The 15,956-nt window shown below is 44.8% G+C and overlaps 1 protein-coding gene across 6 annotated transcripts in view; it reads right to left on the bottom strand.

The window, feature by feature from the left end:
* Positions 1-2,117: 2,117 nt before the first annotated feature.
* LOC306711415 (kinesin-like protein KIF13B) overlaps positions 2,118-15,956 on the bottom strand; it is a 35,739-nt gene continuing 21,900 nt past the window's right edge. For 2 of the 6 annotated variants that reach the window (XM_079180356.1, XM_079180357.1), the window contains exons 24-42: positions 15,395-15,568; positions 15,067-15,224; positions 14,099-14,231; positions 13,710-13,850; positions 13,456-13,485; positions 13,243-13,342; positions 12,410-12,536; positions 11,421-11,476; positions 11,209-11,327; positions 10,488-10,664; positions 10,262-10,354; positions 9,671-9,823; positions 9,145-9,222; positions 8,935-8,991; positions 8,351-8,444; positions 7,958-8,079; positions 5,864-5,929; positions 3,336-4,953; positions 2,118-3,249 (exon numbers count right to left, since the gene is read on the bottom strand). In XM_079180356.1, coding sequence (XP_079036482.1) covers positions 2,999-3,249; positions 3,336-4,953; positions 5,864-5,929; positions 7,958-8,079; positions 8,351-8,444; positions 8,935-8,991; positions 9,145-9,222; positions 9,671-9,823; positions 10,262-10,354; positions 10,488-10,664; positions 11,209-11,327; positions 11,421-11,476; positions 12,410-12,536; positions 13,243-13,342; positions 13,456-13,485; positions 13,710-13,850; positions 14,099-14,231; positions 15,067-15,224; positions 15,395-15,568 — 3,747 coding nt within the window. In that variant the 3' untranslated portion in view covers positions 2,118-2,998. The remainder of the gene's footprint in view (positions 3,250-3,335; positions 4,954-5,863; positions 5,930-7,957; positions 8,080-8,350; positions 8,445-8,934; positions 8,992-9,144; positions 9,223-9,670; positions 9,824-10,261; positions 10,355-10,487; positions 10,665-11,208; positions 11,328-11,420; positions 11,477-12,409; positions 12,537-13,242; positions 13,343-13,455; positions 13,486-13,709; positions 13,851-14,098; positions 14,232-15,066; positions 15,225-15,394; positions 15,569-15,956) is intronic. The other 4 variants (XM_079180359.1, XM_079180361.1, XM_079180358.1 and 1 more) reach the window with 3 other exon arrangements.

Here is a 15,956-nt window from a genome sequence, read left to right as displayed (position 1 = left end):
GTTTTCCAAAAGCTTGTGCGCTGAAACAATTTCTTTGCCATTTTTTAATACTTATACAGACGATATAACGTGTTGATCAGTGAGCTTTTGAGGTGCTAGTTGACAGATTAAATCACTTTTGGACAGAGCCAGGCTAGCCGCTTTCTCCTGCTTTCAGTTGCTATGCTAAGCTAAGCTAGCTGTGTCCTCCCTGCAGCTGTATTTAGCATACAGGCATGAGAGGTATCAATCTTCTCATCTCACTCTCAGCAAGAAGGCAAATAAGCGTATTTCTCCAAATGTCAAACTGTTGCTGTAAAGGGAACCCCGGCCTTAGTGGTGGTTTTGTAGAACTGGGAAAATATTCTACAAAGCAGTTATGTAATGCCTCATGTTTTAAATAGCCAAATATGGACATTAATTGTGTTTCAGATCATCTGGATCGTGCTTGTAGAGCAGCTCCCAGGTCTGTAGTCTAGTAAAGCTCTATTTAAATATTCCGCTTCTGTGTGTACGAAGCTGTGGATACAGTGACTCGGTACTGGGAACTGTGTTCAAAAAGAAAGGGTTGAAAGATAAAAACAATATGTATTTATACTCATTTTTTAATGGTAATGTACAAAAAAGTGACATGTTTTGAAATGAAACATGATTTTACTGTTAAATTAATAGAGCGTTTTAATTTCTCCTGACTTATTTTTCCATGATCATTGAAACCGTTTTTTTTCTTCTTGTATGTCATCACTTATTTGACTGAACAACAGTCTCCCTGTGTGCGTCGGAGGTTGTAAGCGAAAAAATCATGCACCTTATTTAGAATAAGAATGGCTGTTGACCTCCCTGCCCTTCCTTAAAACATGTCAAATGTCCAGTATGCTGTGACGGGCTGGTGTGATGTTCTATCCCTGAAACCAGGCCACACCAAACTCCAGAGTCAAAGGTCTGATTTTAACATTGCACAGAACAAACCAATAATAAATATGGCTCAGAGAAAGTTACATTCAGCATGAATACAATTACATTATTTATGACTAGAGACTGACTCCTTTTAGATTTGTATGGACATATAATGCAGAGTTCCATCTCGCTGTACTATTGAACTTCTCGTCATGAGTGCAGTGCTCGCTCTAAACGGACTAGTTGCTCGCAGCTTTCTGGAGAACCGCTCATCGGACCGACTTCACACTCGACATTGTGCTTCCTTGGCTCCTCAGCAATACACCCGCCAAGTGGGAAGTTGATCCGATGAACGATATTCAAGAAAATTACTGTCAAATGTCCCGAGAATATCTGGTCTGTCCTTACTGGAGAGCGAGCTGTACCCAGCATGCCGTTTGGCGGTGTAACGGTTACTGCGCGCTCCAGTGGCCATACTACCATATAATTCAGTTTGCCAGAAAAAGACAAACAGACAGACAAACCTTTTTTTCCATTTGAAGATCTTTTCTCTGGAGTTTGGCGTGACGTCGTCTCTCCATGCAAAACAGTCATGCGTGTTAGAAACGCGTGTGGAAGACGTCACAGAGTGCATTTAGAGGTTCTCCTCGCACTAGAAGACACTTTTGAATGAATTGCCTCAGTGGGTGAGATGCCACGGCCCAATTAGCAAGTACACACTTTTTAAAAAAATTCAGCAGTATTTGGTGTGAGCGTTCAGGCTCGACAGATGTTTCATAGGGTGGAAGAAAGAACCCTGAGGTGCTGGAGGAGCCGGTGGAGACGTGAAACCTGAGCCGGGCGGTAGAGCTTACTCTGAGGAGGGTCCTCTCGTGGTGCGTCAGAGTCTACATGTCCTTCAAACACCATCCACTTCATCCCAATATATATATAAAGAGGACTGAAAGCTGTTGTATCAATCTCCAATCTAGTTATGTTCAAAATTACTGTATTGCCCATTTCAGAATTTAGTGCCTTTTTTGGACAGTAGACTGTTCTGTAATTAAGATGTAGTATATATACATTTTTTGTACAGTTTCTTTGTTCATTTTTTTAACCTGTGTTTATTTTAGTACGATATATATATATATATACATATATGTGTATACATGTATGTATATATAATGTACAAGAGAATAAAGCTATATCAATGAGACTTCCTGTGTTCATTATCTTGTTTTCTACAAAGATCACTCATTGGATGACAAGAGCAGAATGAAATTTATTTAACAATATAAAAAGGTGATTTTGCTTTTCACCATCAATATGTCTTCATCTTTAAATAAATAAGCATTCAGGCATAGTATAAAATATCTGGTTTACCAAACAAATGAATACCAATTCTTTCCAACATAACTCAAGTATCCCCAAGCACACAGCAGAATATGAGAAAAATATTCCATTTAAAAAGAAGTCACTTCCAATCAATCTTGACACATATGTTGATTAAAAATGTTGCAAAATTTCAGTAGAATTTGTCAGAAAAGCGTGTGCAAGATCATTTTTTTCGAAAACAGTAGATCACACATTCGAGAGCCAAATGAGCTCCAGTTAAACAGCAGGTCGGTGGTACATCACGAAGGCACATCGGCTGAGTAGTCGTCGTATTTCAAGGCACAAGTATAAAACTAACGATACCTAGAGGTACTAAACAATGTTGGAAGTCAATACAATACATGCAGCTGTGTAATACATTACGAGCACATGAAGGTGTCGTGTAACCTTTGGAGTTTAGATCGGTTTAACATTCTTTTGCCTGGCAAGTGGAATAACATTAAAAGAACAGATGTGCTGATTTTGAGACAGTCCTTTGAAATTAATCTGAGAAAAGGGTGTTCTTTGCATCGACAAAACATCTACATTTTCTGATAAAACAGTATTAGTACATCAGGTATGATACAGTACTACATGTGATGGTGAGAGGGTTCTCTCTCCCATCACAGCAGTGTGGACTGAATCAGCCTTAGTCTCCCAAACTTACAGTGAAGGACCAGATGCAGTGAAGCCGGTAGTCGATCTGAAAGTCTACCTGCTGCTGCATGCGTGAGCGCCACAGTGAGCCACTCAGCAGATAGTGAGCCTCTCAAGTGTTCCACGACTTGCGGTTCTCTCCTTTCGGTCGGCCGGTCGATGCCCCGCCACCTTCGCCTTTGGCCAGAGCGGTGAGGGCTGCCAGGTTGGGGCTGGATCCGGACAGGTTGGCACTACGGCGCTTCTGATGTTGGCGGCGGCGCTTGCCACCGGCCCGGCTCACCCTGTCCGGCCTCACCAGCACGCCATAGCCGGGGTTACAATGGAAGTAGTGCTTGCCTCCCACTGAGCCGTCATTCTTTCCTGGAGAAAGACAGAGAAAGGTATGTTTGGTGATGGAGATTAGTAGAATGCATCAAGAAGCAGGATTGGATGCTCGTTGTGCTCACCTGCTGGTACCTCCAGTTCCACGCCCACCCAGGTACCTTGTGCAAAATCCGTGGGTCCAACGTACCGGACGGTGCCGCTCTTATTGTTCCCCACAGTCACAAACTCCCCTTCTTTCAGCCAGTCGGGAAGAACTGAGGCTTCATCTCCTTCCTCAGAGTCGGAGATGATTTCCAGGCTTTCCATCGGCACAGACAGGTTGAGGCCTGCCCCGAGGCTGCTGGTCCGGTCCACCTGTGCGGGCTTCTCCTCCTCCTCCACGCCCACAATACGCTGGAAGGACTTGAGGTCTGAAGACTTGACTTTCTGGATCTTGAAGGGGTTTGCCACCGAGGCATCAGGTTTGAGGGTCTGAACACTGGGCGGAGAAGGAGCAGCGGTGGCTTTCTTTGATGCGTTGGCAGGTGTTTCCTGCTGGACCTCATCTGTGGTTGAGGATGAAGTCGGCATGGAGGTGCCACCTGGGTTTGAGGCCTCAGAAGTGGCTTGTTCTTTGGACGGACCTAGAAGAACCAACTCTTCACATGGGGCAGGAGCTGGAACCAAGACCTCGGACACGGCTGGGACCTCGGACACGGCCGGGACCACCTCGGACACGGCCGGGACCACCTCGGACACAGCCGGGACCTCAGACACAGCCGAGACCACCTCGGACACAGCCGGGACCACCTCGGACACAGCCGGGACCTCGGACACAGCCGGGACCACCTCGGACACAGCCGGGACCACCTCGGACACAGCCGGGACCACCTCGGACACAGCCGGGACCACCTCGGACACAGCTGGGACCACCTCGGACACAGCCGGGACCTCGGACACAGCCGGGACCTCGGACACAACTGGGACCAGATGTGGAGCTGGATCTTGAGCACTGTTGAAGGTTGTTTGGTCTTGTTTGGGCTGCTGTGGGACGATTGTTTCAGACTGACTTTGAACCTCTCGAGCAGACACTTCAGCTTCTGTCTCGTCTGTGGCAGCTAGCTCGAGTTCTTCTGTCTGTGAACATTCTGTCTGCTTGGTTTCTTTCTCTTGTACTAACAATGAATCTTTAAGTGGCTCTGAATTGTCTAATTGTTCTGATCCAATATGGTCAATGGCTGAGTCTTGCATTTGTTTGGTCTGGCATATTAAATCGGATTCTGCAGCTGAATCAGGCTCTCCTTGCTCCATCAACTGCGCCGACAGAGACTGATCAGGTTCTTTCTTCAGGTCGGAATCCGATGGACTATCGTCTGATTTGGACGAATCGGGCGAGTCCGTCCTCTCTTCAGCCGCCTCATCGTCCAAAACCAGCAGTGACTCCCGAGGCTCCGATTGGTCCACATGGATAAACTCGGAGTAAGTGTCATGTTGCGTCACTTCGTCGTCTTCTTCCTCTTCATCAGGCACCACCTCAAAGCCGTTGGTTCTGCTGCCGGATGACACGGGCAGGTCCCAGCTCAGCGTATAGACGTCTGACAGCGTGGCTGTCGACAGGATAGTCGACATGTATCCGCTCGACGCCTCGCTCACCGGGCTGAGGGCAGGCTCTTCTGTCTCCGGGATGATTGGCGGTGGGAGGGGCATAGATCTGGGGCTCTCGGTTTGGAAATTGGGAGGAATGATTTCCTCAATGGCAACCTATGAGGGGAAACCATGGCAACAGAGGTATTGGTGACTCAGAAGGCAGCAGAAGACTAAATCCCTGCCTGACAATGTTGACCGTTTCTTCATTCTAGCGGTGCTTTTGAAACACACTCACACTGATCTTTTATTGTTCTCCGTTAGACCAGAATCACAGATAAATTGGTCTGAATCACTGATTTGAATCTCTTAGACCTGCAGCTGAGTGTATGGCCACATGGGGTGTAGCATGTAAAGACATCCTAGAAAAGTATATACAGATATGGAAAAAACATTCTTTATTTGGAGTCATGTCCAGCTGGCAAAGGTTTTCTTCTCTTCCACCTCCTGAGGGAAATATCTGGCTCCTAGCTGCTGAATGCTGCACTATGTTCACAAGCTAGCTGCTAACCTGGTCTGTCTGTTTGGTGCTGACCATGGAGCGCTTTACACTGAAAACAACGTTGATGAGAGCCGTGAGAGTCAACCAAAACGGTAAAGTTGTGGGATGTAAAACCAAAACAAGACGGTAAAATCCCTCAATACAGCTGAGAGGTTAGAGACGTTCTTACACAGGACAGTCTTTTGATCCATCGTTAAAAATAGAGAGATCTCGACCAACCTGCAGAGACATCATAATGCTACACATAACTGATTCTGACGCTATCGCTCTCATTTGTTTCCAATGACTAAAAAAATAGAAATGTCACACAAAAAGTAAAAAAATAACCGACACCACGCCAAAATAGAAAACAATACAATAAAATAATAACAGCAGGATAAGTGCAACAGTTCTTCAACGTGAAGCACCATCCAGATAGATTCAGAGTAAAATTGTTGAGATATTATGTTTTGTTGGATTCAATAGTTCAGAAACACAAACTGATGGTAGATACCCGATCACACCGTGTGGGTCTGGAGAACTTACCGGCTGCTGATGTTTGCTCAAGCCCTCTTCAACACTGGCTGACTGCACCATGATGCGAGGCACACTCTGCGGCACAAAGGGAACGCTCCGTTAATGACATTTTGAAATAAAACAATCTGAAATTTGCAAATCGGCGCTGAAAGCTTGTCGAGCAGATTTCCCGACGTGATCACGAGCAGGTCGGTGTCATTTCGGTCCGGTTCCACCTGGAGATTAGATATTCATTTAAGCCTGTAGAACCAAACCTGCTCGTTAGACGGAGTGCATGAAGTGATTCTCTGCTGTGACGGCAAGACAGAACCTACAATAGTGAAAAGACGTCGGATACTGTGGGCTGAACATTCTTCTGTACTGCTTTCTCCGACAGCCTCACAGAATACTAAACTAGAATAAATAACTCGGCCACTTGTTCCAATATATTGGCTCTGCACAGACATGTGTTGTTGCTGCACAATATGTGAGAAGAGATGTCACTGTAGTGATCAGCAGCTAAGATGTTAATATGAGATGCAGAAAGTGCAATAACAATATTTGTTCATCAGATCAAATAATCATGATAAACGGGTAAAAACAGTTACGATTGCATCCACAAGCATGAATCCCTGTTCAGTATGCGAGTCACCTCCAACGCTCCATATGATCTGCCAGCTGAATCAATATCGTGTGTGATTAGCTTCTTTTGTTTTGAAGAGGCTCTTGTGTTTGAAGTTTAATAAATCAAGAGAATTCGACTGGGATATGAGTCAGGATGATTGTGTGACTCATGGGGGAATTGATTGGGTCTCTTTGTGCTTTGGCTCGGATCAGGACGAAGACCTACAGGGACGGCGTGTCCGCCATCAGACAGCAGGTCAAACACGTCTATCCTGTCCCTCTCTGGCTCGGGACAAACCTGCAGGTCAACACAACGCGTCAGGAAGAAGAACAGCTGCCTCCTGATATTCTAGCATGGACAGGTGCACGCTGTGTTTATTAAATAGGGAACAAGAAATGTATCCAGCACATGAAAACAGTCAGATCTATGTCAAGTATTTTGGATCTCGTCCGAGACAAATTTCAAGCCCTTGAGGGCCACTTCAAGTCATCAAAGGCAATCCATCCACTGCACTGATTGTTTTTCAGATCAGGGTTACATTCATCTGACACACCAACACCTCAGCAGCCTGCTAATGTTGTCAGAACCCACAGCTTTTTGTTTCTGTGTCGACCTTTCCAAACACCTGTGGCAGGCATGGTGGAGCTCATTAGAGCGACGGCCTCAGACAATGCACTAACAAGGCTCCATTCCCCCCCGAACACCGCGGCACACCAGTTCCCTGATTAGCTTCCCCTCCGCGGCTCGAGGCTCCAATCAGTGGAAGCAGACGGCGTGGTGTTCGGCTGCAACGAGAAGCCGCGGACGTCCCGGGTCCCGCCTGGCATGTGATTGGAGATCAGTGGGTGAGGAGGCGGTGAGGACGAGGTTCACCTGCTCCTAAAGGAACCCTCCTCTACACGCAGAGAGCTTGTGTCCCAGTGGGGGCTGTTTGTGGAGCTTCTGCTCCGATCACAAACACCGTACGGCCCGTCAATCACTGGGGCTGTATGTGGAGACAGTTACAGTCGTAACCCGGGCCAACGACAGTTACGTTTGTTCTCATCACAAAGATTGGAATACTTACATTTAGGTATTCATAATGCCGTTAATAGGGATTTCTTACTTTTTATATATATATATATATATATATATATATATATATATATATATACACACATACATGGTGAATATAGCAACGGGTTATTTTTTGCCTCACAACCTGAAAGAAGTGATATGAGCTTTGCACTAAAGCACAGTTTGTATTACTTGTTTATGAGGAAGTTTATCACCTTGGGCACTGAGGCATTTACACACTTTATCAGTTTATTGCTCGTGTTTCCATCTACATAAGCTCTGTTTCCATGGCAACAAGGAGAAATAGGACTAGCTGCTGATGAGTAGAGGGGATATTTAGATTAATGCTGCAGTGATGCATGTAAACTTGAAATCCCCGATAAGACGGAGTGCAGAACACAAGCTTAAACCCAGAGCGCTGTGAGCTGACAGAGTGAGTGTACCTGCTGATGATGGACAGCCGCCTGGTCCCGACCATCTTCCCTCCCACCTGGAAGCAGCGACTTCAGCAGCTTGGGTATGGCCTTCACTGGAGAGAGATAAGACGCAGCAAAGCCTGAATGCACTGACGGAGGCGAGGAGAGAGGAGGAGGAGAAGAGGAGGTTGCAGGAGCAGAGACGGAGACAACAAGGGCAGAGGGAGAGGAGGAAAAGATTATATTTGTGAAGCAGGGAGGGGGGAAGTGAGGTGCCTTGGCAAAGAAGACAAGTGCCAAATTAAAAAGGACAGATATAGTTGTCCACAGGATAAAGCAAAGAGAGAGCTGATGACATCAAAGGAAGCAAAAAGAGGACGACAGAAGGAATCCATTAGAAGACAAAGGTTGTATCAGTACCTGTCTCTGGGCTCAGGTTCTGGGAAATGGAGCTGGGCAGTGTGCGTCTAGATGAAGGAGGCACAAAAGAAAGGTCCTGGTGGCTCTCCCAGCCCTGCACATACAAGAGGACAATACACATGTGGCTTACAGTAATCTGTGACCTTTAACAGCCTCTATTGGTGAGCAGAAAGAACTGTAACAACCCTGACAGATGTCCTCTACAGATGTAATAATATATATACACATACACACACACACACACACACACACACACACACGCACTTGTCTTCAGAAGTACCCCTGAGGTACAAGTACCACGTGTTAGGAATCACTACTCTGTGTTTTAAGTTGTTGTCATGTTTCAGCTTTTGGATTTTTCAGAAAGTATCTATATTGAATATTAACGATGTATTCTTTCTCAAACGGTGCATAAAAATGCTGAGCTTAGATAATGCATCATTTAAGTCTTTTTATGGAGACAATCTTACAAATGAGAACGACACAATCAGAGAATTCATGTGAAGGACAGACCGTGAGGACTGAGACATGCCACAAGAAGGGACAGGAAGAGAAGATTAGTAGACATGATCTATGTGTCTCACCTTGAAGTCATTGAGCCTGTGAGTAGAGGAGTACAGATCCAGACTGCTGGCTGGCAGCTGGGTCATGGGTTAGAGGGTTAGAGCCAGGGTGGTAGTGAGACAGGTTAACACCAGAGACACATGACGAAACAAACCCCCCGAACACAAAGAAGCCGACGTAAAGTTACTCTATCTTGTGGTTAGCAGGAGTGAAACTCTGAACTCTCTTACCCGGTTGATGTTTGGAGAGCTCAGGCAGCGTCTGGAAGCTTTGCCTCTGACTGCCAGCTGTTCCCTCACAGCCACCTCCTACACACACACACACACACACACACACACACACACACACACACACACACACACACACACACACACACACACACACACACACACACACACACACACACACACACACACACACACACACACACACACACACACACACACACACACACACACACACACACACACACACACACAGTTTTGTAAGCATTTCTAATTGTGGCACTTATGGAAACACTATCACAGTTTCTCTATTTGGCGGCTTTGTATTATGTGGATAGATGAGATGTTTCCGTTTCTGGCAGGGTGGAAAGGAAAATAAAAAAACACAACCGATGAGCATTTAATGTGCTCGTGCTTCAGACAAATACCAATCAAAGGAACACAGTGAAATGAGAGCGTGGGCAGACATTCAGTTATTCTGAGGGAGGTAAATGATGCTGAATACCAAGTGCTTCACTGTGTGTTTCCTGACCTGTCTGAGTCGGTCCAGAGTGAGGATGTTCTCCACAGCCAGGACGCTGCGGAGGTATTTCTCTATGGCCTCCTCACTGTCGGCCGACTGGTCGTCCTCGGTGCTGGCAGCCAGCCTGGCCAGCATCTCCCTGTCCTCTGGACCGTGGATGTCCTGTGGGAGCAGGGAGACACGGTGTAAAGGGGAGGGGTAGTGCCTGACGCACCCTGCTGGGGTTTCATTACGCTTACATCATGCTGCCTATCACAGCTAAATACTCGACTATCCCTCACAAACTGTTGATGTGCAGCACAAAGGAGTTACTGCAAGGTTTAAAATTCATCTCTGGTCAGTTAGTTAGAAAGCAAAGACCACAGAATGTAGCCAATCAGCATCAAGTATTCAACAAAGCTGTGTAAAAACAATGTGTTATGCATGATACATTTTTTAATAACCCATTGATGCACAGTAAACACCCTGCTCTTGAGTGGTGGTCCGAGGTCAAATGATGGTTCCTCATTTAAATGTAAAAAGCAGGTTTCACTTCACACAGAATACTTTGGTTTTATTTGATTTCCTTTCTAACGAATACCTTTGCGGCGCGGTACTTACTCCTGGGATGTTAGAGACGATCTCAAAGGTGACTCCGCAGCCTGGGATGGTGCTGCGCTGAGACATCCGCTTCAGAAGGCTCTGAGCGAAACCCTGCCACACAAACACAAACATTTAAATGAACTGTATTAGTGGACGAGTGATTTTCTAAGAGAGAAAGCAAAAAAAAAAAAAAAACGCCATTGCGTCAGACTGCTCCTACCCATCATGCCTTGGGGCCACCCACCTGTTTCCCGGTGACGTTGACGCAGACACGTTTCCTGAGCACCAGCTGCATGTGGGCCGGGTGGCTCAGCTGAACCACCGCGCTGACCGTCAGGTAGACCCTCTGGTCGGCCGACGCCACGCGGCTCAGCTGAGGGCACTCGTGGACCGTCGAGTCCCAGGAGGCCTCCGCCTTCACCTGGAGGAGCACATCGACAAGCATGGAACATGAACGGCTAAAGGATGCTACTGCAGCGGCACAGTTGGGATTTGCAGAGATGAGATATAAGAGAGGGAAACTCACAAATCCACCCTGAATATCAACCGTCACCGGATCTTAAAACGTGTCTTCATAGGGACTTCATTTAGACTGGACTGGATTTGTAGCTTTTGTGTGTTTTTATTGTTCTTTTGTCATTATGTTTCATTGTAACTTTATTTTGTGTTGTTACTTATTGTTTCTATTTTTTTTATATTTTTGTGAAGAACTCAGTAACCTTGTTTAGATAAGTGCTATATTATTATTAATAAATGACCTCTGGATCTTAATGTTTCACAATATAACGGTCAAACAAGTCGTCATCCTCCTGTCTTTCTGAGCACTTTGTGTCATTATGTATCACTGTAGCTCACTTTTGTATCGTTAGGTTTTTTAAATATGTATATACTTCTGTGAAGCACTTTGTAACCTTCTTGAGATAAGTGCTACCCAAATGAAGCCATTGATATTATAATCATATTACCTCTGGATCATAGTGTTTCACAACATGAAGGTCAAAGAAGTCGTCGTCGTCCTCCCCGCTGAGCAGAGCATCCAGCCCCACCGCCAACGGGCCCGACAGACTGGACTGGAAATCATCAGCTGGAGGGGAGACAAGACGGAAGAGTGAGACCGGCGCATAAGAAGCCGATTGGACGCTCGTGGAGACGGAGAGAACGGCGAGGAGCGACGCACCGCTGAGATCCAGGAACAGGACGGGGATGTGTGTTTCCATACCGGGGACAGGAACCCTGTGGAGAAACAGCACAGTCAGCGCTCCTCGTCCAGGACACAGAGGGGCTGACAGCTGACGGGACTCATCCCGAGTTGAGGTTTAAGTGCTCGGCGTCGCTTGAGGACAGCGACTTTGGAACTGAGTGGATCTGATGAACACAGTGGCGGTGTGAGATAAATCATGGAATAAGAGCTCAGGTTAAAGTTAACCCAGACTGGACTTTTACCCAATAATTATGACCATCGACAGATTCAGCCTTCACAAAGCTGCCTAGTCCAGTTCAGTGAGAGTACAAAATGAGGTACTGATGGATTATGTGATGTTTTGGGATTATGATCAACTCACACAACTGTGATGGGAAATTAAGTTGAATTTTAGTGGTTTTCAGATTTATGTATTTAAGCAAAAGTTTTTACCACGGAGAAAAAAATATATATATTACAAGTAAAGTTTGCTTGCTTTCCTTTAAATGTTACTGAAGTAAGAGTACGTGAGTATTATCAGCAAAATGTACTTAAGTATCCAAAGTAAAAGTGTGATTATGCAGAGTAGCCTCTTTCAGAGTTTGTAGTATTATATATCACATGTGGTTGTATTTTAATGTCATAGCTGGTCTTTTTAAACTTTTTTGCCACTTTAATCTACAAATATATTATCTTATAAGTATGCCACGTATTCTGTATTGGAAACCTTCATATGTAAAGTAGCAGGTAACTGTAGCTGTCGCTTTTTTTCTGGGGTGGAGTAAAAAGTACAAAAGTCACCTCAGAAACGTGATGGATTCCAAGTATAAAGTAGCATGAAATGGAAATGAAGCACTAGTATCTTTGTCGATTTTTAGAGGTTCGTTCCAAAGGGTGAACAGGAAGCGTTGTGTCCTTAAAGCAAATCTTTGCTGGAAAATAAAATGAAATAATTGCTGGATCAATTCATTTCCCTTCAAACTCACCTCTCCACCGGCGCTCCGGGGATGCCGCTGCCAGCCGACGGCACCAGCACAGCGTTGCGTTCTTCGGTTAGCGTCAGGCGACACTCCAGCAGCTGGGACTCCCTTTCTACATCATCCTCGGACTTATCTACATACACACACACACACACACACACACAAAGAAGTAAAGACCTCAAACACACACCGATGCACTGATCTTAAAGGTGGAGGGTGTTGCATTGAACGCAGTCAGACTGAGATTACATACAAACAATGTGATACATTTTCTGTTACTTCAATATTAAATATTCTAGTTCATTATTACGGTCTATTGACATTCATTGGGACCGTACTGTGATACCATTATACTGTGTTATGTTCTCCAAATCAATGAATTCACACAAATCAAAACCTGAACAAATGATTTATTCAAGTTGTTGTTTTTAACAAGTGAAGATTTTCATTTCATGGAATACGTTCAAATATCTCCCATCATTAAACTGATATTATTAGACAGATTACTTTTAGTATTTGTCCATTATCATTTCATATGGATAAGTCCTTACACTGTGGTGATTGAGCGTTTAACCCACTGATGAAAGTATTGCAATATTTATGTATTTGCAGTATTATCAAGTGTATTTTCCCACCTGCTTCACAGATGGAAAAAAAGAAACTTAAAGATTATCCTAGCAAAACCCTTTTTCCCCCCAAATGTTCTGAAGAGGAAACAATTCAGATCTTAGACTTAGAAAATGGATCCTCACAAATATTGTTTTCTCACTTTCCTCTCAGAGCTTCTGTGGGATTCAGATAATCTGTGTTTTTGGGTTGTATGAGTTCCAACGCTGTACCTGGTTTGCTAACTATCTTCTGTAGCTGCTGGTCCAGATACTCCTGTCTCTGAGTGAGCGTGTGCAGCCAGTGTTCCCTCATCCGCTCCAGGTCTACCTCCTACACAGATACACATACGTGTCAGTTGTACTGACGGTTTGATTTACCGCATGTCTTTTCTCTGTTACGAGCAAACTATCACACATCTTGCTCTTTGTAATTGATCTACTTACTTGGTAGCTGTCCATTTCGTCATCCCCACCCTGACATTTAAAATGAGAGAACCAATTAGAGTCAAGCAATAGATAAAAAAAGATGCTATTTAAGTCAGATGGGAGAGTCTGAGGAAATCAAAATGAATCATTCTCACACATACACAAATTAGGCATGAAAACCAAAGATCAAGGTAATTCAATTTCCCAAAAACAAATCCCTCGTCCAACATACTTTGAACTAATACAAACAGCTGATTGTATTTCCTGCTCACCCATTGTGATCCGCTGCCTTTGGAGATCTGTCGGACCTTGACGTCTCCGATGGACACAGAGAGGATTGAGGCAGCGATGAGGGGCATGGTGCCCGAGTCCGGTACTGAACGGACCTCCACCTGGACCCGACGGGACTGACCCTGGACGAACAGATTCACATGAGGGGAAAGAAATAGGCTCACTTTTGTGACAGGACAATGGAAGCCACATGTCCATGAAGCCACACAAAAAGCAACAAGTACATTCGTCAGTTAATCGTGGTTCTTTCTTAAAATGCAGACAGGAAGTGGAGATGGAAAACTCCAGCTTAATATTAGAAAATAACCTTCAACCAGTGTCCCCGTTCAAATGTACAAACCACAAATAAAAGTAAACCTATCCACGATACCTGTCTGAGCTGGAAGACTCCTCCTGTGCAAACATCTTTAGCAGGAAGAACCTCCACAGCTGTGAAGTCTCCTGCCTCGTTCAGCTCCATCAGCTGCACCCACAACTCCAGGTGGCGGGTCACCTCACTCCACCTGCAGGCACAGCATGGACACATCAGATCAAAGCTTAAAGGGACGTTTAGAAGTGTGCTTGTATGAGGTACTTCTCCACAGTCAGTGTATTACTGCAGTAGATGGAGTTTGGAGAACCAGACAGGAGTAAAGCAATGTATGCTAATCTATGCTCTCTTCAAAGCCACAAGACTTCTTTGACAACACCAGTTGTTTTACCTCACAGAACAGTTAGTTGCTGGTGTAACACTTGGTGAATCCTAACTAACCCTTTAAAAAAAACACCAAAGTCACACAAGAAAACTAACTAACTAACCGATCCAGCAGGTAGAATTACAGTTTTTGTCAAAGACGTCTCGTGGCTTCAGAGAGAGCATAGGTTCAGTTACTGTGCTGTCTGACGGGAAGGTGAAGCAGTGAAAATATTATAGTATAATATTCAAACTGATGTTGCTTCTTTTAGGGGTCTAAAATACGTCCACAGCAGTACATTACTTTGCTCCTGTGCTGGTACTTCTGTCTGGTTCTCCAAACTCCATCTACTGTAGTAATACACTATGGAGAAGAACCTCATTAAAGCACACTTCTAATCCCTATCGAACTATCCCTTTGACATCATATGAATACGTTATGACAGTTTTGTAGATATTGGTGTTTTTGAGGATAGGTCTACTGGTTAAATGAACCATTAGAGGGTGAAACTAACATCATGTCAATAGTTCAGATGACTGAAACTAGACTTACGTTAAGTTACACAACTAACCTTCATTTCTTGGAAAATGTCACTTTTGAGTGGAGTGGACTTGTGAGCTTTATTGAATAATTGTTGATGGCTGCATGGTTCGGGTCACCTCACCTTTCTCTGAGGGTTCGGGTCTTGGCCTGGATCACTCCCAGGTCCCACAGTGCCAGGTTCCTGCGATGGTTGGCCTGCTTGTGGCCGTACACTTCAATGGCCACCGCCCCATCTGCCAAATATTCCAGAAAGTCCTCGGACACTGGCACCGACAACTCCTTCAAAAGTTATAAAAAGGTCATTTATTCAGATTTACATCTTCTTATAATGAAAATTGTTTATTGTTGTTGTTTACTTGCAGTGTTGGTGATGAATTTGCTTTGTTCATTGAATTGTTTCTTTCTCAAAAGGTGGAGTATTTGTGACACTGTGAGAATGAGAATGTCACCTTGGCGCTGTCGAAGACCACAGTGCACTGAGGGTCTCTGGAGGAGGAGGACAAGCTGGACGGCTGCATCTCAGGAGCGATGAACACAGACTCCTCCTCCCCCCAGAAGTGGTACTGACAGAAGACGAAGTTGGAGAGGTGGCGAGGCAGACCGTTGGCGTGGAGGATTTTAACCTGGGGGAGAGGAGACGAGGAAATGCTCTCACCTTTCTGTTGGTTTAATCTCGTGGTTTAAAGGACACATGCAGACCAGACATAAACAGAGCTTTGAATGTATAGAAGTGCCTAACATTGTTGCTTTTGAACTGTCTGGGAAATCTTAGTTCGTCTCTCTCCTGAAGCCAAGACATGTTCTTTATACACAAAAAAAGCCTGAGGTCAATATGTAAGAATTTGAAGCAAAGACCTCCTGATATTTCATTTCATCATAAGAAAAGCAGAAGCACAGCCAGAGGTAATTACACTTGTCGCATTTCACAGCACAGTGAGCTGGAGGAACAGAGAGGAAGACACAACAATGTGACTGTCTGCCAGATACATTATTAATCTGGAGCCATTTCCC

The sequence above is a fragment of the Pholis gunnellus genome, assembly GCF_910591455.1.
Source record: "Pholis gunnellus genome assembly, chromosome: 19".
In the NCBI taxonomy this organism is placed as follows: domain Eukaryota; kingdom Metazoa; phylum Chordata; class Actinopteri; order Perciformes; family Pholidae; genus Pholis; species Pholis gunnellus.
This window is presented reverse-complemented; position numbering and strand designations above follow the sequence as displayed.